Source organism: Chiloscyllium plagiosum, chromosome 21 (genome assembly GCF_004010195.1).
Source record: "Chiloscyllium plagiosum isolate BGI_BamShark_2017 chromosome 21, ASM401019v2, whole genome shotgun sequence".
Classification (NCBI taxonomy): domain Eukaryota; kingdom Metazoa; phylum Chordata; class Chondrichthyes; order Orectolobiformes; family Hemiscylliidae; genus Chiloscyllium; species Chiloscyllium plagiosum.
The window spans coordinates 32,312,462-32,332,883 of record NC_057730.1 but is presented as its reverse complement, the minus strand read 5'-3'; the positions used below and the strand labels follow the sequence as shown (position 1 = coordinate 32,332,883).

Here is a 20,422-nt window from a genome sequence, read left to right as displayed (position 1 = left end):
CACACTTCAGACTTTCCTGAAGAAGGGCTTATGCCCGAAACATCGATTCTCCTGTTCCTTGGATGCTGCCTGACCTGCTGCGCTTTTCCAGCAACACATTTTCAGTTCCGATAAAACCGTTTGTGTCACTCTTCCCCCATCCCCACAAATTGCTCACCAAACTCCCCCCTACTGGCAAGACTTTTTCCTCACTTTCTGCCTCTGCCTGGAACCTGTAAAATGTCCCTCCGTCAACCTCTCCCAGTTTTCCCCATCAATATTTTCCCATTGCTCTGCCACTCTTACCTACTTTTCCTCTGTAAACCTTTCTCATTGAACATCCATCCTCACCTCCTCATGTGTCCCTTTTTATACACCCCAACATACTGTGCATCCCTGAAAACCATTGTCCTTAAGGCAACTGCCACCTTGGTGCTTGTCTTCATTTGCTTTAACGCCTGCTTGTCCCAGGAGCTCCTGAATACCATGGTCCAATTGTAGCTCATTGGGCATATTCCTGCTGAGATAAAATTTCATCACAAGAAGTGACAATCTGGATTTTTATTCCAAATTCCTTAGTCGATTTGCTTTTGGGGTGCCCTCAGATTTAATGTTTTGAAGAAGTCCTTTCTCTAAATTCCTTAATTTTTCACTTGTTTTACCAGGCTTCCTGCATCTAGGAGGACTTCGCACAGCTCTGTACAATTATATATTTGCCAAAAAACATGGAGGTACGTTCATTCTCCGGATTGAAGACACAGATCAGAGCCGCCTTGTTCCTGGAGCAGCGGAGAGCATTGAGGATGTACTGGAGTGGGCAGGTAGAGTATGCTGGGAGGCTGTCATTTGTACATTCATGGTATAAGGCATTCATTCATGTCACTCCCTCTGTTTAAAAACTTCAGGCTAAGTATTAGGCTCAATTATCACAATCTTCTTGTTCCTGAACCCAGTCAATCTTCTTGTTCCTGAACCCAGTACAATTATAATATAGTGTGTTAAATACACTCAGTAAAACGTTTTGGTTATAATACACTCTGGTATATATAACTAATGTAAAACTTGCTGTAATAACAAACCCTGTTACAATTCATATAAAGCCTTCAATTATAAGAATCCCTTTGTATTCCATGTGCAATATTCTTCTCTAGTTTATCACACTTGTTTTGCTTGCTAACTAGGAATTCCCCCTGATGAAAGCCCTAAGAGAGGAGGCTCCTATGGACCATACAAACAGTCAGAGCGATTGGATCTGTACTTAAAGGCCACTGAAACCCTGCTAATGAAGAATGCAGCATATTATTGCTTCTGTAGCCCCCAGCGTCTGGAAATGTTGAAGAAGGAAGCATTGAGAATGAGACAAACACCAAAGTAAGTTTGAAATATATGATTACAGGGAGCTATCTGTGGACACAGATCATTTGCCTTCCTTCTGACTTTGTCTTTGATTTATTCCTATACTTGAAGGAGGATGCTTAATCATGATCAAATTGAGCAGCAAAACAACCTCAATGGGCTTCAAAGCCTACTTGTATTATTGTGGAGAAATTGTGATGTGAATTATCTGGAATCCTACTGCTCTTACCTACTCCTGTGTCATGTCCCCCTTCCCCTGCACTAACCCACCCCAGCAAAAAAACTAACTCAATCTCTGCCTTCTACTTGTTTCTTCTAAATCCTTCAGTCTTCATATCTTCAGTGACACTGTCAGTTTTTGCTATCTAGCTCTGATTGTAGAAATAATTTGTAGAAAAATAATTTTAAAATATGTGAGCATTTGACTTTTATCTCTGGATTATATTTTAAGATAAACTCTGTCCTTCAACTTACACCCATCTTTAATACTCACCATGTCCTATCATATTCAATAGGTCCTGACCTATGCTTTATCCTTTAAGATACACTTTATCCTTTACCTGTACAGTACACCCTGTCCTTTAATTAAGAAAGTGACAAACTTTAATGCCTTTTATAACTTTGATTTACCAATGTAGTTGTTGTAATATTGGGATTGTGACAGATAATTTGTGCGCAGCAAGTCACCATAAACAGTAATGTGACAATAGCCAACTTGTTTAACAATATTTGTTGGTATATAGAAATTAATCAGGGAGTACCTAACCTAGTCTTCTTTGAAAAGTGCTGTTGTATCTTTTATCTACACCTATAAGACCAAATTTGTTAGTTCAATGTTGCATCTGAAAGGGAACCTCTAACATTTCAACAGTCTATCAGAACATGGTGGTGCAGTGGTTAGCACTGCTGCCTCACAGCACCAGGGACCCAGATTCGATTCCACTGTCAGTGAGTGTCTGTGTGGAGTTTGCATGTTCTCCCTGTCTGCATGAGAATCCTTCAGGCTCTCTGGTTTCCAAAGATGTGCAGGTTAGGTGGACTGGATATGCTAAATTGCCTCGTAGTGTCCAGAGATATACAGGCTAAATGGATTAGTCATGAGGAATGCAGGGGTAGGGGTCTGGGTAGCATGCTCGTCGCAGGATCAGTGTGGACTTAATGGGTTGAATGGCCTGCTTCCACACTTAGTCTGACATGTGGACTCCTTTCTGAAGTGGGCTTCAAATTCACTATCTGTGGACTTCTGTAATACAAATGCTGTCCTTTTTCAGGTATGATAATCGCTGTCGGCACCTGACTCAGACTCAAATTGAGGAGCGATTGGCACAAGGATGCCCATATGTTATCCGGTTTCGACTCGAGGAGGGTGCTGCGCCCTTTGAAGATCTGGTATATGGACTGAACAGGCTAGATCCTGCCAGTGTGGAGGGCGACCCCGTTATCCTTAAGGCGGATGGGTTTCCAACCTACCATTTGGCAAATGTAGTTGATGATCACCATATGAAAATCAGCCATGTTTTGCGGGGCACTGAGTGGCTCACTTCCACTGCCAAGCACCTACTGATGTACAAGGCTTTCAGATGGGACCCTCCAGCTTTTGCTCACCTTCCACTTCTCCTGAACAAAGATGGCAGCAAACTTTCCAAACGTCAGGGTGATCTGTTCATCCAGAACTTTTCCCAGAATGGAGTGCTTCCAGAGGCTTTACTTGACATTGTCACCAACTGTGGATCTGGCTTCTCAGGTGCTGTGTGTAGGGAAAGGGATTTACTCTGTCTGGAATGGGTTGTGCAGAGATAGTATGCAAGTAAGCACGTTTCATGTGGGATTTCATTTGTTGGGTTGTGTTGCACACAAGAGACTGCGCAGGCTGCTCTGTGTTGTAATTTGGACTGAATGAAGGCTGGGGTGTGGTTGTGTACAGAATAGTGTGCAGTCTGGGGTGTGTTGCACACAGAACTATGTACAGACTAGGTCATATAAAGGGAATATGAAAAGGCTGGACTTTGTTGCAAAGTGGTCACAGCACAGGATGTTATAGAGAGAATTTGTACAGTCTGGTCCATCTTATATTTAGATGAACATGCAAAGGCTGGGCTATGTTGTACAGTGGACATGTACAGGCTGGACTGTATGGTACAATGAACATGTATAAGCTGGGCTGCATTATGTACAGGGTTGTGCACTGAACAGATATCATACTACAGGGTAGTACACAGTCAGGCGAAGATGCATACTGAGTAGTGCAAGCTTGGGAGCACCAGAATAAGCACAGGGCAGCAGCAGGTCTGATCCCCTGATGGATGATGCAAAGACCCAGAGATGGAAGTCTGAGAAGAAGTGAAATGAAGACTACATAAAAGCCTGTTATCTTAATTTTGTGTTTCCAGGAAATCGACTAGGTCGGATGCTGGAGGAGCTCATCAGCGAGTTTGATGTGACCAAAATAACAACCCACTCTGCACTTTTGGACCTTGACAAGCTGCCAGAGTTTAACAGGTGAATAAGTGTGCAACACATCATACACACGGACCCTCTAAAAGCTAACAGTGTGGTCCCTGCTCACATTGGCAAGGTGCACCCAGCCCACTTTGGCAGCATGCTCCCTACCCAGGTTGGTTTGGGTGCCCTCCCCACCTGTCTGGCCTGGTGACCTTTCTCCTCCCTTCACTGCAATGGTACTCTATCCCCCTGATCATCCACCCCTTCACACAGATGCAATCAGGGCTGTCCTCATCCCTCACCTTTGCTGGAGTAGTACTCCCCCATTCCACCCTGTGATTGGCATGATGGTCATTCCCCCCTTCACTGGAGTAGTGCATCCTCTCCCCAGTTGCTGACAACGAGCACCCTGTCTCCCACCTATGCTCCAGGCTTTCCTTTATTTGTTCCAACACTTTATTCTGTTGCACCAACTGGGTATGCCTTATTGTCAAATCTACATATTTGTGTGTTACAGAAGTGTGTGGGTTCAAGCTGAGTGTGGAGCCACCATTATCAGCTGGATCAACATTTCCATACAGTACCAAGAGTGTGCTACACTATCTGAGTGTTTTGTTTAAGACATTAAATGGAAGTTCCATTGATCTGTACAGGTGCATGCAAAAGATTCCATGATACTAATCAAAGAGAAGCTGAGAAATTTCCCTGGCACCTTAACTGGCTACTGTTTGTTGTACCTTCCTGCAGTGCCTTCAGAAACGGTTTATTGCCTGTGAAGTGCTTTCAGATGTCCTTCGATCATGCTGCAAAAGTGCAAACTTGTTACTGAGTTCATACAGACTCTGATAGTCTCAGATTTGTTCCTGGTCTGCACCAAGTTAGCTAATCAACCTATTGGGACTACACATGACTTCACGATTCTTGGGTTAATGAGACTTAAAATGTTTTGGGGTCTACTTGAGTAATTCCCACAAAATGGAAAGGTTTCCACAGTAGAAGAAGATGATGAATGTTAGGTGAGGTAGCAGGGGAGGCTGTTTCCCAGCAGGTAATCAATGCTTTTGGAAGAAGTTTCTTCCATAAATAGCTATGTTGATTTTGAATCTGAGGGATAGATTCCTGTTTACTGTAGGTGTTATGGGATATGGGGCAAAGGCATATATTTCAGCTATGATCTCATTGAATAGCAGATAGGCTTAAGGGGGCAGCATAGTCTACTCCTGTTTCTACTTGTCAATACTTATCCACCTGCTGGCTTTCTGTCCATCAGGATGCACTTGCTACAGCGTATTGAATGTGCCAACTCGCGGCAGCAGTTAGTGACAGAGCTTCAAACTATGGTTGAGAAGGAGTTTGGTGATAAGCTGATGGACAGTGAGTCGTTATGCACTGATTATGTGGAGCGGGTGTTGCTACACAGGAAGGTAAGAACAATGCTGAAGTTTATCTTCACTTTTTCCCCTTTCTGAACTCTGAACCAGCCCAGGTGCCTACCTGGACTGCTAAAATATACATGGAGAAATGATTTTCCTGTGTGGGTCCAGTGATGGTTTGAATTTCCTACCCATTAGGGTTTATGCTCAGGCTCCAGCAACGAAATCCTCGTGTTCACGAATTGCGGGATTCCGTTTCTAAATTGTATTTTATTTTCTTGCTGACAGGGCCACATCACCCATTTGCAGGAATTGGTGTCACCAAACTACTCATACCTCTGGTTTCGACCTGTTGTGTCCCATGAGCAAATGCTGAATCTATCAACTGAAGGAGAAAAGATCTGTCGTGTAGTGATGCGGTAAGGACCTGTTGGTTTTGCACAAGTTACATGGGCTGAAGTGATATGGAACATAATATTTACCACCTGTTATTTTTCTGTTCCCTTCATTACCGAAACCCATTTCATTTGGCAGGTAAAATTCTCTTTCCATTCCATCTCCCTGTGCTGTTGAGGAAAGCGTAGAAATTAGAGTAGGGGCAGTTTTAACTTTAGCCTGATTTACCAAATATTCCCTTGAAACCAATTGCCATTGTGGGTGGCTGAGAGTTCTGCCAATCATTGAAATAAAAATGTTTGCATGTTGCAACTTGCACTCATTTCCTGCTCTGGGATCACTGCTCAGGAACAGGAAATTGCATGGGGTACATTGCAACACTGACCCTGCCTGGAGACAACATTAGGGACACAATTAGCATTCCCTGTTGGTAAATACTGAATCAGGATATAAAAATGCGAAGGATTGTCCAGAATAGCAAGCACATTTTCATTAAATGGATACCTTTTGGATTTGTCTTTATTTCCTCCTCCTCTCCCCCCCCCCCCCCCCACCCCCCAACAACCCCACCAGCCGGCACAATTTTTGTTGTCTCCATTGGTTCCCTCTCTTACAATAATTGCACACCAACCTCCAATCACCCCCTCAAGATCCACCCCACATCTCCCTCTAGTTCTGACATGCTGCAAGTCAGTTTTAGAAATTCAAGTGTACACCAAGCTAATTGGAACTCATCCACTGAATTCCAGATTCTTCCAGACCTGGTCCAATAGAAGTGTGAGCCCAGCAGAGCTGAACAATGAACTGAGAGCACTACAGACCCAGTTCACAAGTACCAAGTACAATGACATGATGAAGGTTCTTCGACTGGCTCTTAGTGGAAAACAGGTAGGGAGATGAAGACATTTACCAGGGTGAATGACTTCACTTATATGGACCGATTGGAGATGCCAAGATTGTTCTCCTTAGAGTAAAGAAGGCCAACAGTTGATACAGGTGATCAAAACGTAAAATGACTGATGAAGTAGATAGGAGGAAATTGTTTCCTGAGGTTAGAGGATCAGAAACTAGGGGAAACATTTAAATAATCAGCAAAAAACTGAGGGGTGTGCGCAGACATGTGAATATTTTTTCCTTAGTCAGCTAGTTCTTATGACCTGTAATTTGTAGGGCTTTGTGATAAGGGTGGGCTAATTGGATAGTTCTATCAAAGAACTGGCAGAGGTCAAATGGCCTCCAGTGCTCCTAGGTTGCACAATATCTAATCCTGATGTTTTGTGGGGAAAGGGGAAAGAGGAAAGGATTTACAATCTGGAAGCTTGCAGGGGAAGAAGGCTATGGCATTGAGAACTAGGGGTATCTTGAATAATATTGCAAGTTTTAGTGTTTGGTTCCGATGACTTTTTTTTTTGAGGAACTGATTTTGTTTTAATTTCCTTGCAGCAAGGACCGAGTGTGGCTGAGATGATGCTGGCTTTGGGACCTAAAGAGGTGTGTAAACGTCTGCAACAGGCTGTCATCCATTGACGATCTACTTAGGACCTGCAGTTTGGACATCATGTGATGCACCTCCCAGACTTATATGGAAGTGTTCCTCTTCTGCCATATAATCCAGGCCGGAAAAGTCTGTCAGGCTTCCTTCTCCATGCAGTGCGATCACATCTGATCATCCATTTCAAAGCTATTTTCCCCCAGACTATTGCCTTTAATATAATTTGCATTGAGAAATATGTCAATCGCTACTTTAAACATATTCCATGACTGAGCTTCCACAGTGGTAGGGAATTTCAAAGATTCACAACTCTCAGTAAACTTTCTAATCTTTGCCCTAAGACGTTTTCCCCTTATGTTGCCCCCTTATTTTGAAACTGTAACTGGTTCCAGACTCCGAAACTATGGGGAGCGTCTTACCTGCATCAACTTTATCTATCCCTTTGAGCATTCTGTGCTTTCAATGAGATCACCTCTCATTTATTAAAACTCTACAGAATACAAGCTGTTTCTCCAACCTTTATTCATAAAACAGTCTTGCTATTCCAAGAACAAATCTGGTGAACCTGTGATGCACTCCCTTTACGGCAGTAAGATCTTTCTTACAGGTGACCAAAATTGCATACAGTACAGTACTCCAGATATAATCTAACCAATGTTTAATAGAATTGAAGCAAAATTTCACTACTCCTAAACTTGAGTCCTTTTGTAATAAAAGCTAATATACCATTAACCTTCTTAATACCTGCTGCATCTACATGTTAGTTTTTTAGGGGCTTATTGACAAGGACTCCCAGGTCCCTTTGTACATCTACACTCTCTAACTTCTTATTCGTTTTTGAGAAATACTGTGCACATCTGTTCTTCCTATCAAAGTAGATATACTGAATATTCCGCATTGTATTTCATGTGCCATTTTTTGTCCAGTCATTAAGTCTCTTCAAATCTTCTTGAAACTGCTTTGCATCTTCTTCACAACATGCATGTTAAGATCAGTTAATATCATAAAATGTACAGCACAGAAACAGACTGTTTGGCTCAACTGGTCTGTATCAGTATTTATATGCAACTTGAGCTTCCCATTCTATTTCATATAACCCTATCAGTATAACCCTCTATTGTTTTCTCCCTCTTGCACTTAATAGATTTCCCTTAAACATACATATACATATTAATTATATCTATATAAAGTTATTTGAAAAGCTAATAGTAAAATATTGCTTCAATTGGATAGAACCTTGGTTAGACTGAATCTGGAGTACTCTATGCAGATTTCATCTTGTCCCAGGAAAGATACTGCCAGAGAAGGAGTGCAACAAAAGTTCACCAGACCTGTCCGGAGATGTTGGGACTGACCTATGAAGAGATATTGGACATTCTGGGCCTATATTCTCTGGTGTTTCAAAGAATAAGCAGTGATTCATTGAAACCTATGAAATACTGAAAGGGATAAACAGGGTAATGCATGTAAGAGGTTTCCCCTGGTTAGGGAGTCTGGAGCCAGTGGGCACAATATAAGGAAATGAGATGAGAATTTCGTTTTTATTCAGGATAGTGAATCTTTGGAATTCTCTATCAGGCATGCCTGTGGAAGTTCAATCTTTGAAAATATTTAAAGTCGAAGTTGATTTAGAAAAAGAGTTTTGGAGATAGTTTGACTAAAAGGCATTTAAGTGCTCAAACAGTCATCAGTATTAAAACGGTGGAGGAGAATGGGCTGAATGGCCTACTCCTGTTCCATTGTTCCTATTTGCCTCAACTACTCCCTGAGATAGCAAGTTCCACATTCTAATCACATATGGTGAAGAAATGTCTCCTGAATTCCCCTTTGAACTTATTAATTACATTTTTTTATTTATTCATGAGATGTCAGCATCATTCTCAAAACCATAATTTGTTGTCTATCCTAATTGCTATTGAAAAAGTGTTGGAGAGGCACCTTCATGAGCAACTGCATTCATGTGCTGCAGGCACACCTGTGGTGCTTTTACGAACAGTTAGAAGATTTTTACTCAGTGACAGTGAAAGAATGGCAATATAGTTTAAAATCCAGATGACGTAGACTGGAGGGGATCTTTCAGGTGGTGGTGCTCTCATATGATGGTAGAAATTGCAAGTTTAGAACGTAATATTGAAGAGGCCAGTGAATTGTTACTGTTTATTTTGAGGTGGGAGTTTCTGGATAGTGACTAATTTGGTCGCGCTCCTTCCTCTGAATCACAGGTTTTGAGATTACACTTCATGCTAGGACTTGAATACAAAAATCAAGGCTAGTATTCAATGCTGTTGGAGTTGGAGATGCCATCTTTTGGGTGAAATGTTAATCATGACCTGTTTTCCCTCTCATGGACATAGAGACTTCGGAACATGTTCAAAGAAAAGGGGAACTATTCTCAATGTTCTGGCCAATATCCACCCTTTGAAGATACATAGAACATACAAATTAGGAACAGAAGTAGGTCATGGCTGTTCTGTTTGTGATTTGATTTCCACATTCCCATCTATCCCAAATTTGATTCCCTTGCCTAACAAGAATGTACCTTCCTCCACCTTCAGAAATTTTCAATGACCCTGCTTCACCCGTCTTGAGACAGAGTGTACCATAGTCATTCGATCTCTGAGAGAATAATTTTCTCCTCATCTCTGTCTAAAAGGGCCATTCCTATTTTTTTAAACGGTTCCCTCTGGTTCTGGAATTACCCGAGAGAGGACACATTTGTTTCAATCAAAATCACAAAAACAAATTATTTGATCATTGTTACATTGATGTATTTGGGACCTCCTTGTGTGCAAATTGGGCACCACATTTTCTACATTTTAGCAGAGATTACAATTTAAAAGTATTCCATTGGCTGGAAAGCACTTGAAGACATTTGGTGATAATGAAAAGTACGATGTATAGGGAAACCTTCCTTTTAGAAGACACATAGGTATGGAAGTGTCAGTCCAAAGAATAATGTGAATTGGAATAGCGACTTCAAGTAAGCACTCTTAATAGACACATAATAACTTCAATTTAATTTTAAATGATTCCTGTTGGGCAGTTCCTCTCCACACTAAATTGTGATTTGTAATCAAATTTATATTTATTTTTGCATCCGATATGGTACTGTCGTTTGTTAAACTTCAGTGTTGGACTTGCAATCCATGAGTTCAACTTCTAACAGGAAACATTGTGAAATTTAGTTCAGTAAATCTGGTAATTTGTGGGCGATCAGATTGTTATATTCTAAAATGATTTACCAGCAGCCCATTGGTTATTCTGTATGCAACTCAAATTCCACACTGTGATTGACTCTAGGCACAGGATGCCAACCTGAACAGGAAAAAAAAAACAAATATTTATATTTCCCTAAACAAGGTCTATTTAAAGTATGTTTAAACTTGGTATTGCTATAATTTACTGTTGATTTGTTATTTGGAAGGAACACAAAAGAAACATACTTTGTTGAAATTGCAAATATTGGAAAAATGAAATTAAAATGGAAGATGCTGGAAATATAAAGCATTTAAGTGAGAGTCTATTTAAAGTTTCAGTTGCTGTTGGTTCCATTTTCTCTGATCAGTTAGTTTGCCTTCCTCATTATTAGTCAGCCTTAGCCTTGGTTTCTGTTTCTATCTGACTCTTACTGAGCTAACTTGTTTCTTTTGATAGTCTGTTAATCCCTTCGCGCTATCCCATTCCATTGCAGTCCACATGTTCCAGTTTGTCCGAACTCCTTATAGCTTGGTTACCCATATCCTCATGTCCTGTCATATCCTGGTTTCCCAACTTATCCAATGTTTCAAACCCCCATCACCTGAATAATAATTTAATATTCCCCAAGTAAATATCCATGTTGATCTTTTATCCCTGAACACTCTTATCCTACATTTTCCATTCACCCAATATTTCCAATTCCCATGTCCTCTGTACCTCATCACGTTAATAGCTCCACCCCCCCAATATTGACCCAAATCTCCCCCCATCCCCCAATATTGACTGAAATCTCTCCCAACCCCCAATATTGATTTCCCCCCGCCCAATATTGCCCCAGATCTCCCCCATATTCTCATTGGATTCTGGTCCCCATTCCCCCTCCCTGTCCGCCCCCCAGGCCCCGGATGTCAGGCTTGTCTCTTTAAAGGAGCCCGCTGTCAGTTCTCGCGAGGCCGCACACGGGAGGAGTCAGAGCGATGGCGGCGGAGGAGGCAGAGACTCTGGAGTCTTGGCTGAGTGAGTGCGGGCCGCGACCCGGAGCCTGTGGGGATTGGGTACTGAGCAAGGAGGCTTCTTGTCCTCGGTCTCGGGGGTGGCGGGAGAGTGAGTAATGAATGCCCCCTGTCCCGGGATTGAGAGAAGAGGGTGCCTCTCGTCCCGGGGGGTGAGGGCCTCCCAATCCCCGGGGTGTCGTACCGGCGAGGAGCTGAGGAGGAGAGAGTCCTGCCCCTCTGATGTGTACAGACGGCTGGGGTGTTGGGTAATCTGAGCTTCAAAATGTGTTGCTGGAAAAGCGCAGCAGGTCAGGCAGCATCGAAGGAGAATCGACGTTTCGGGCATAAGCCCTTCTTCAGGATCTCCCCATTCCCCAGTATTGCCTCCGATTTCCCCCCGCCCAATATTGCCCCAGATCTCCCCCATATTCTCATTGGATTCTGGTCCCCATTCCCCCTCCCTGTCCGCCCCCCAGGCCCCGGATGTCAGGCTTGTCTCTTTAAAGGAGCCCGCTGTCAGTTCTCGCGAGGCCGCACACGGGAGGAGTCAGAGCGATGGCGGCGGAGGAGGCAGAGACTCTGGAGTCTTGGCTGAGTGAGTGCGGGCCGCGACCCGGAGCCTGTGGGGATTGGGTACTGAGCAAGGAGGCTTCTTGTCCTCGGTCTCGGGGGTGGCGGGAGAGTGAGTAATGAATGCCCCCTGTCCCGGGATTGAGAGAAGAGGGTGCCTCTCGTCCCGGGGGGTGAGGGCCTCCCAATCCCCGGGGTGTCGTACCGGCGAGGAGCTGAGGAGGAGAGAGTCCTGCCCCTCTGATGTGTACAGACGGCTGGGGTGTTGGGTAATCTGAGCTTCAAAATGTGTTGCTGGAAAAGCGCAGCAGGTCAGGCAGCATCGAAGGAGAATCGACGTTTCGGGCATAAGCCCTTCTTCAGGATCTCCCCATTCCCCAGTATTGCCTCCGATTTCCCCCCGCCCAATATTGCCCCAGATCTCCCCCATATTCTCATTGGATTCTGGTCCCCATTCCCCCCTCCCTGTCTGCCCCCAGGCCCCTGTTCCCTGGATTCTCCTGTTCCCTGGATGCTGCCTGACCTGCTGTGCTTTTCCAGCAACACATTTTCAGCTCTGATCTCCAGCATCTGCAGACCTCATTTTCTCCTTGAGTAATCTGAGTCAATTTTACTGTAGGTGGACGATCTGAGCTAATAAATTAGGAAAATGAGGAGCGGACGAGTGTCTGTGACCCAGTGGTCACCTCCCTAGGGTGTATCCTGCTACTGGAGCTTCCTGGGTTGCAAGATTGTTAAAGGGAAGACTGGCATTGGCGTACCCGGGCAGGCAACGTTGAAATGTACACAATGGCAACCAATTTGTGCACAAATTCCTCCACAAACAATCTGCCTCAGTGATAGCCGAATGGTAAATGTTGGTCAGGGCACTGAGGAGGTGTCTCGGTTCTTCAAATTGTGCCACCTTCCATCTGACTGAGAGTACTTCCAATAGTGCAGTATTCCCTCAGTACTGCCCCAAAGTGTCAGTCTGCATTATGGGCTCCAGTGTCTGGACTAGGACTTCAACCCACCATCTTCCTAACCACTGGGCAAAAGAAATGTTAGATGGACAGCATCCAGGTGTGAATTGGGCATCAAACAAATAGGGACATACAGCAAACTCAACTTCCTACTTTTCAAAAAGGTTTCATATTAGATCCCCAGCAGTACGCAATATTATTTGGGAAGAAGCTGACTGAGTATGTTTGCATTACTTTAATAGTTGGGTAAATCATCACAAATCGTCCTTAAACTAATCAAACAGTTCTATGCAGCCTTCTTGATGTATGTAGTGCGGGGGTTGTGGGTACATAACTGGCCTTTTGGCTTGTTTCTTGAATCTCTCAAAGCTGTCTACAATGTGTGACATGACCATTGGCCCGAGGGGTTGCAATTTTACTTAAAAATACGTAAGAGATCATGTGCTGTATTAGATTTGGTGATGTTTAGGTGGATGGGGGCAGTGGCAGGACGACCTTAGACACTGTAGAAACATTTTAAAACTTTCTGATAAAGGAACTGAGCCAGTAACTGTGTGTGGTTATGTAAATTGGCTGTTTAGGAAGTCATGAGTGAAGTCACAAGACAAGCACTGGACCATCTGGTTATGATAGAGTAGCTTCTCCCAGACACAGTACCTCACTGTATTTGACAATAACCATTGATTTTTTGTGGAGATCTTGGTCTGGCTATGTGCAAGTGCATTTTTATACACAAGGAGTTTGAATATTTTATTAACATTACTTTATCATTGTACATTAATTTCAGTATAAAACACTTCACACACAAAGCAAGTAAATGTGCTGTTCTTCACGGGTACAATTCCTGTTAGATTTAAACATTAAATCATTACAGAACTTTTAAAAATTCCATTCACAGTCTCCACCATATTAACACATAAGAAGCTAACAGGCATTATTTCAGGAGAGAAAAATTCTACTTTTTTTAGCAATGTGGCACACATTTTAGGCTACCCTATTATGTAAAGAGTTGTGGTTGAACAACACAATGAATACTTCGTCATGGGTTACTTCGTTCTGTTTCACATTCCTCTTGTGAAAAATCACTGCCCATCAACCACAACATGTAGGTAACATGGAGAAATTGAGGACTGCAGATGCTGGAGAGCCAGAGTTGAAAAGTGTGGCGCTGGAATAGCACAGCAGGTCAGCCAGCATCTGAGGAGCAGGAGAGTCAATGTTTCGGGCATAAGCTCTTCATCATTCCTAAAGGAGCAGTCTGCCAGTCTGAATGTGGGCCATTGCATGGAGTAAGTGGAATGGTTGAAATAACTATGTAGTTGTCAGTTGTGGCTCAGTGGTAACATTGTGTCACCAATGATCCAGAAGGTCATAGGTTAAAGTTTCATTCCAGAAATCTGAAAATAAATACTCAGGCTGACATGCCAGTCAAGTGCTGAGGAGTTCATTTGTGCTGGCGGTGCCATATTTTAGATGAGACATTGAACTGAGGCCCAGTCCATTATCTCAAATAGATGTAAATGTTCTCTCATTCATATTAAAAGAACAGATAAATTTTCTGTCTCAGATCATATTCCTAAAATCAAAAAACAAAGAATTGCGGATGCTGGAAATCTGAAGCAAAAACAGAAATTGCTGGAGAAAATCAGAAGGTCAGGAACCCTCTGTGGACAGAAAGCAGAGTCAATGTTTCAGGTCCTGTGACCCTTCTTCAAAACTGATTGTGGTTAGGAAATTGTGGTATATATGCTGCAGGCAAAGTGAGGGGGAGGATAGAGTATATTCCAAATCAACATCACTAAGACATTTAATCATTATCCAATTTTTGTTTTTGAAGTTTACAATGCACGTCTTAGCTGCCATGACTATTACTTCGCAACAGTGACTATACTTCAGAAGTAGTTGCAAAACAGTACAGCACATTCCAAATACGTGCAAAGATTATGTGAATGCCAGATCTATGTTTTAAACAGCAAAAACAACACAGCACGAAAGTTGAGAAAGATTTCACTGGCTGTGCTATGAGCTGGCTATCCATGGTTAAGTACAGAATCCCTGCAGTTTAGAAACCAGCCATTTGGCCCATCGAGTCCACACCAACCCTACAAAGACCATCTCCCTCTCATAGGTGAAAATGAGGGCTGCAGATGTTGGAGATTAGAATTGAGAGTGTGGTGCTGGAAAAGCACAGCAGGTCAGGCAGCATCCGAGGAGCAGGAGAGTCGACGTTTCAGGCAAAAGCCCTTCCTCAGGAATGAGGTGGTGAGATAATTGGGAGGGAGGGAAGGGGGGTGGGGCTGTGGTTAGAGTAGGTGAGAGTGCAATAGGTAGATGGAGGTGGGGGTAATGGTGATAGGTCAAAGGGGAGGGTGGAGTGGAAAGGTGGGAAGGAAGATGGACAGGTCATGAGGGTGGTGGCGAGTTGGAAGGTTGGATCTGGGATAAAGTTGGGGGAGGGGAAATGAGGAAATTGGTGAAATCCACATTGATGCCATAGGATTGGAGGGTCCCGAGGCAGAAGATGAGGCATTCTTCCTCCAGGCGTCAGGTGCTTAGGGAGTGGTGATGGAGGAGACCCAGGACCTGCATGTCCTTGGTGGAGTGGGAGGTGGAGTTGAAGTGTTCAGCCATGCGGCAGTGGGGTTGGTTGCTGCAGGTGTCCCGGAGGTGTTCTCTGAAGCGCTCTGCGAGTAGGCGTCCTGTCTCCCCAATGTAGAGCAGACTGCATTGGGAGCAACGGATACAGTAAATGATGCATGGAAGTGCAGGTAAAACTCTGATGGACGTGGAGGGCTCCTTTGGGGCCTTGGATGGAGGTGAGGGAGAAGGTGAGGGTGCAGGTTTTGTAATACCTGTGATGGCAGGGGAAGGTGCCGGGAGGGAGGGGAGGGTGGGTTGGACCTGACAAGGGAGTCGTGGAAGGAATGGTCTTCACAGAACGCGGATAGGGCTGGGGAGGGAAATCTATCTGTAGTGGTGGGATCCATCTCAGACACCTCCCTCCCTTCCTGGACCTCTCCATCTCCATCATTGGTGGCTGACTCAACCCTGACATCTTCTACAAACCCACCAACTCCCACAGCTACCTGGACGACATCTCCTCTCACTCTGCCTCCTGTAAAAATGCTATCCCTTATTCCCAATTCCTCTGCATCTGCTCCCAGGAGGACCAGTTCCACCACAGAACACACTAAATGGTGGTCTTCTTTAAAGACTGCAATTTCCCCTCCCATGTAGTTGATGATGCCCTCCAGCACATCTCATCTATCTCCGCCCTTGGATCTCATCTCTCTAACTGCAACAAAGACAGAACCCACCCCCCTGCCTCACTTTCAACCCCACCAACCTCTGTATACATCCTCCTCCGCCATTTCCGCCACCTATAAACAGACTCCACCACCAGAGATATATTCTTCCACCCCCCCTCCCCAATCCTGATCCGCTTTCTGTAAAGACTGTTCTGACCACATCTCACTCTTCAGGTGCATGCACCCCATCAACCCACCCTCTCCTCTGGACGCCTTCCCCTGCCACTGCAAGAATTGCAAAACCTGTGCCCATACCTCCGTCCAAGGCCCCAAAGGAGCCTTCCCCATCCGCCAAAGATTCACCAGCATTTCCACACGTGTCATTTGCTGTATCCATTGCTACCGCTGCAGTCTCCTCTATATTGGGGAGACAGGACTCCTACTTGCAGAGCACTTCAGGGAACATCTCCGGAACACCTGCAGCAACCAACCCCACCTCCCCATGGCCGAACATTTCAACTCCTCCTCCCACTCTGGAAAGACATGCAGGTCCTGGGCCTCTTCCATCGCCACTCCCTAACCATCTGATGCCTGGAGGAAGAATGCCTCATCTTCTGCCTTGGGACCCTCCAACCCCATGGCATCAATGTTGATTTCACCAGTTTCCTATCTCACCACCCCCTCGGCGCTCAGCCTCATTCCTGATGAACGGCTTTTGCCCGAAACATCGAGTCTCCTGCTCCTCGGATGCTGCCTGACCTGCTGTGCTTTTCCAGCACCACACTCCTATCCCCCTCGCCAACCCTGTTCTTGTAACCCAGCATTTCCCATGGCTATTACACCTAGCCAGCACATCCCCAGACTCTATGGTCTAACTAGCATGGCCAATCCACCTAACCTACACATCTTTGGGAGAAAACTGGAGCACCTGGAGGAAGCTCCACAAACACAGGGAGATTATGCAAACTCCACGTAGACAGTCACCCAAGGGTGGAGTTGAACCTGGTTCCCTGGCACTGTGTGGCAGCAGTACTAGCCACTGAGTCACTGTGCTGCCCAGTAGCGAGAGGTAAGTGAGAAAAATTTTCAAGGGTCCTCTTGATTCAAATTTTGTTGTCCTTTCACTGTTATGGAGGCATTGTAGACCCATCCAGTTTTGGGATTAAATTTCCAAATCTGCCAAGGGTAACGCTGATCTGCTGAGTCAGAGGCCAAAGTGACCTTTAGAAACTTCAGCACTGTTCCCATAATCTTTTCATGTTACTATGTTAATATGTAACTCACCTCTGCGTCCCTGTTGTCTGCTATGGTAGCTCTGATATACTGAGTTGGAAATCAAAGTGACATTTATATATTTCAGCATTGTTCCAGTAATCTTTCAATGCTATTGTATTAACATGTAACTTACCTCTAGGTACCTGTTGTTCTAAATATAAAACACTCCAACCTCTAGATTATACTTTGCCTGCAGCTCATGGTATTCCTTGTCCTACATACAAAAACTGCAGTCCTCTTCCCCAAACCTTGATTAGATTGCAACCTGTAATGTACCCCTAAGTATCTACTATTCTATACTATATGTAATTCAGTGTTTTCTTGAATTCTTTGTCCTGTGCAACCTGTGTTGCTCTGCCCAGTCTGTTCCAAAGCAGTGGCAGGGGCACTGGCTCATTTTAGAGGGAAAGTTCATTGTAGATCCCACCACTTGTCTTGATGCTTTAATTAAATTCCTGGCCAGTGTCTTATTCCTTGACATTTCACCATATGTTGCAATGTACAAGTTGAGTTCCGAAACTTACAAAAATGGAGGTTGACCTTTAACAACACAAGTGTAAATTGTGAACCACTGGTGTGGCAGGTTGCTAATTTGAAATGTGAAGAACAACACTGATAATTTGTATTCACCTAATGTGGCACAATTTAGTGAATGAATTAATGATATTAATATTGTATGTTTAATAACAATCAAATTGATTTAAATCTTAATTTGCTTTCTTCTGCATCAAATGAAGAGTTCATGAAATTCCTTCTTAGATTCTTGTTTTCAGTATCATCATAAGGATCCCACCCAGGATCAGATTTGGCATGCTTCTTTCAGCATCATCCCTCCACAACAAATCATCTTCCGCTCATTGAATTGAATACACCACATTTTTTGAATAATCTGATGAAACTTTATGCACTAATATCATCCCGTGATTTGATCATTAAAAACTATGCAAAACATACTCCTTGTAAGGGTTTTTTTTCTCCATTAGCCATTCACTAATTCTATTCATCGCAGACATGATTCGTCAATGGCTTGTTGAGACACAAAGGTTGACCAATAGACCTGTGACCTCCTAGTGTACTTGCAACATGGGTGTTATTTCTTCACACGCACCTCTTAATCTCATCAGTTATATGGATCTGAACATATCCCATACTAAAAAGCCGCATTCCTTACATAGCCGACTGATCCATAACTTCACTCCATCCTCATCTTGGTAAAATAGAAAGTACTGGAGGGAAGGATTCATTTGAAAGGAAGTTTAAAAAAATCAGTAAGAAATGAGAAAGCAGAGGTGTAGGCAGTTAAGAGGCAAATGAAAATGTGACAAAAGGGCTAGAATAGATGAGGAGAATGAAGCAGAAATTAGAACCAGGGTAGGTAAAAATGGTTAAAATGTCAAAGCCTAAGGCACTTTACAAATGCTACACACATTGAGATAATGGTAAGAAAAGGATGAGTTAACAACACAAATAGAAATAAATGGAAATGACTTGATTGCTATTACGGCGATAAGGTTGCAGGGCGGGCAAGCAAGACTGGGAACTCAGTATTCAACGACATTTGATATTCTGGAAGAATAGATACAAGGGAAAATGAGGCGGTGTTGCTTAGTGAATAAAGTGCAATGGTGAGCAATGATATGGATGCAGTAGATGAGACATAGAGTCAGTTGAGTGGAAATAAGGAATAGCAAGAGAAATAAGTTGTGTGGAATTCATCTGTAGGTCTCTGGAGAGTTGCCTCACAATAGGACAGAGTATTGGGAAATAATAGAGTGGTGTAAGAAGGGCAGTACAATTGTCATGAGTTATTTTAATCTGCATATTGGCTGGACAAATAAGATGGGCAAGGGTAACATGAAGCACAGAATTGTCGAGTGCATCATAGATAGCTTCTTAGAATGGTCAATTGTGTAACCTGCACAGCAACAGGTTGTCTTAGATCTCGTAATGTGTAAAGAGGTAGGCCTAATAATATATCTCTTAGTTCAAGATATTCCAGGGATAGTAATCATAATCTGGTAGAATTCCAAATTCAGTTTGAGGGAGAGCAATTGGGTAATGACAATTACAGTGGTATGAAGAAAAGGTTGTCGAAACAGGGCTAGGTTATACACTAAAGGGAAAGTGGCTGAGGAGTGGCAGACATTTTGTAATATCCAGTGAAAATTTGATCTGGTCAAAAAGAAGGACTCTATGAGAAAGATTACCCACCTGTGGTTAACAAGTCCAATCAAAATCAAAGACCGAATAGCAGCAAAAACTAGTGATGGTTAGAGGATTAGAATTTTTTTTAGGACAACAAGGGCAAATGGATAAATTGAATGAGTTGGCAAAAAACTTGACAAATGGCAATTAATGTAGGAAAGTGAGGTTGTGCACTTTGATGGGAAAAATCAGAAGGCAGACTACTAGTTAAATGGAGAGCGATTCCACAAAAACGCAGTTCTTTGTGAATGAAATACGAAAAGTTAACATGCAAGTGTGTCAAGTAATTAAGATGACACTTAGAATTTTGACCTTTATTGCTAGGCAGTTAGAGTTTAAAATTAAGGGGAAAAGTCCCCAAAAAAACTATGGATGCGAGAAATCAGAAACAAAAACTGAAATTGCTATGAAAGCTTAGCAGATCTGGCAACATCTATGGAAAGAAAGCAAACTTAACCTTTCAGGTCCACTGTCTGGTCAAAAATGTTCTGAAGAAAGGTCACTGGACCCGAAATGTTAACTCTACTTTCTTTCCACGGACACTGCTAGACCTGCTGAATTTTCCCAGCAATTTCTCCAGTTGTTAAAAATAGGGAAGGCTTGTTACAATTGTACCTGCAGTAATATGTGCAGTTTTAGGTCCTGTATTTAAGAAAGGAAGTCATAGAGATGTACAGCATGGAAACAGACCCTTCGGTCCAACCCGTCCATGCCGACCAGATATCCCAACCCAATCTAGTCCCACCTGCCAGCGCCCGGCCCATATCCCTCCAAACCCTTCCTATTCATATACCCATCCAAATGCCTCTTAAATGTTGCAATTGTACCAGCCTCCACCACAACCTCTGGCAGCTCATTCCATACACGTACCACCCTCTGCCTAAAAGTTGCCCCTTATATCTTTCCCTCTCACCCTAAACCTATGCCCTCT

General features: G+C 43.4%; 2 protein-coding genes across 3 annotated transcripts in view; both read left to right on the top strand.

Moving 5' to 3' along the window:
• ears2 (glutamyl-tRNA synthetase 2, mitochondrial) overlaps positions 1 to 11,007 on the top strand; it is a 12,934-nt gene extending 1,927 nt beyond the window's left edge. The window contains exons 2-9 of the mRNA XM_043711686.1: positions 645 to 800; positions 1,161 to 1,350; positions 2,607 to 3,079; positions 3,726 to 3,834; positions 5,048 to 5,201; positions 5,439 to 5,569; positions 6,296 to 6,434; positions 6,990 to 11,007. Coding sequence (XP_043567621.1) covers positions 645 to 800; positions 1,161 to 1,350; positions 2,607 to 3,079; positions 3,726 to 3,834; positions 5,048 to 5,201; positions 5,439 to 5,569; positions 6,296 to 6,434; positions 6,990 to 7,073 — 1,436 coding nt within the window. The 3' untranslated portion in view covers positions 7,074 to 11,007. The remainder of the gene's footprint in view (positions 1 to 644; positions 801 to 1,160; positions 1,351 to 2,606; positions 3,080 to 3,725; positions 3,835 to 5,047; positions 5,202 to 5,438; positions 5,570 to 6,295; positions 6,435 to 6,989) is intronic.
• A 151-nt stretch (positions 11,008 to 11,158) lies between these two features.
• Positions 11,159 to 20,422, top strand: part of LOC122560719 (ADP-ribosylation factor-binding protein GGA1-like) — a 43,538-nt gene continuing 34,274 nt past the window's right edge. Inside the window, exon 1 of one of the 2 annotated variants that reach the window (XM_043711685.1) lies at positions 11,159 to 11,253. In XM_043711685.1, coding sequence (XP_043567620.1) covers positions 11,214 to 11,253 — 40 coding nt within the window. In that variant the 5' untranslated portion in view covers positions 11,159 to 11,213. Of the gene's footprint in view, positions 11,254 to 11,721; positions 11,827 to 20,422 lie in introns of those variants that run through there. The other variant, XM_043711684.1, reaches the window with a different exon arrangement.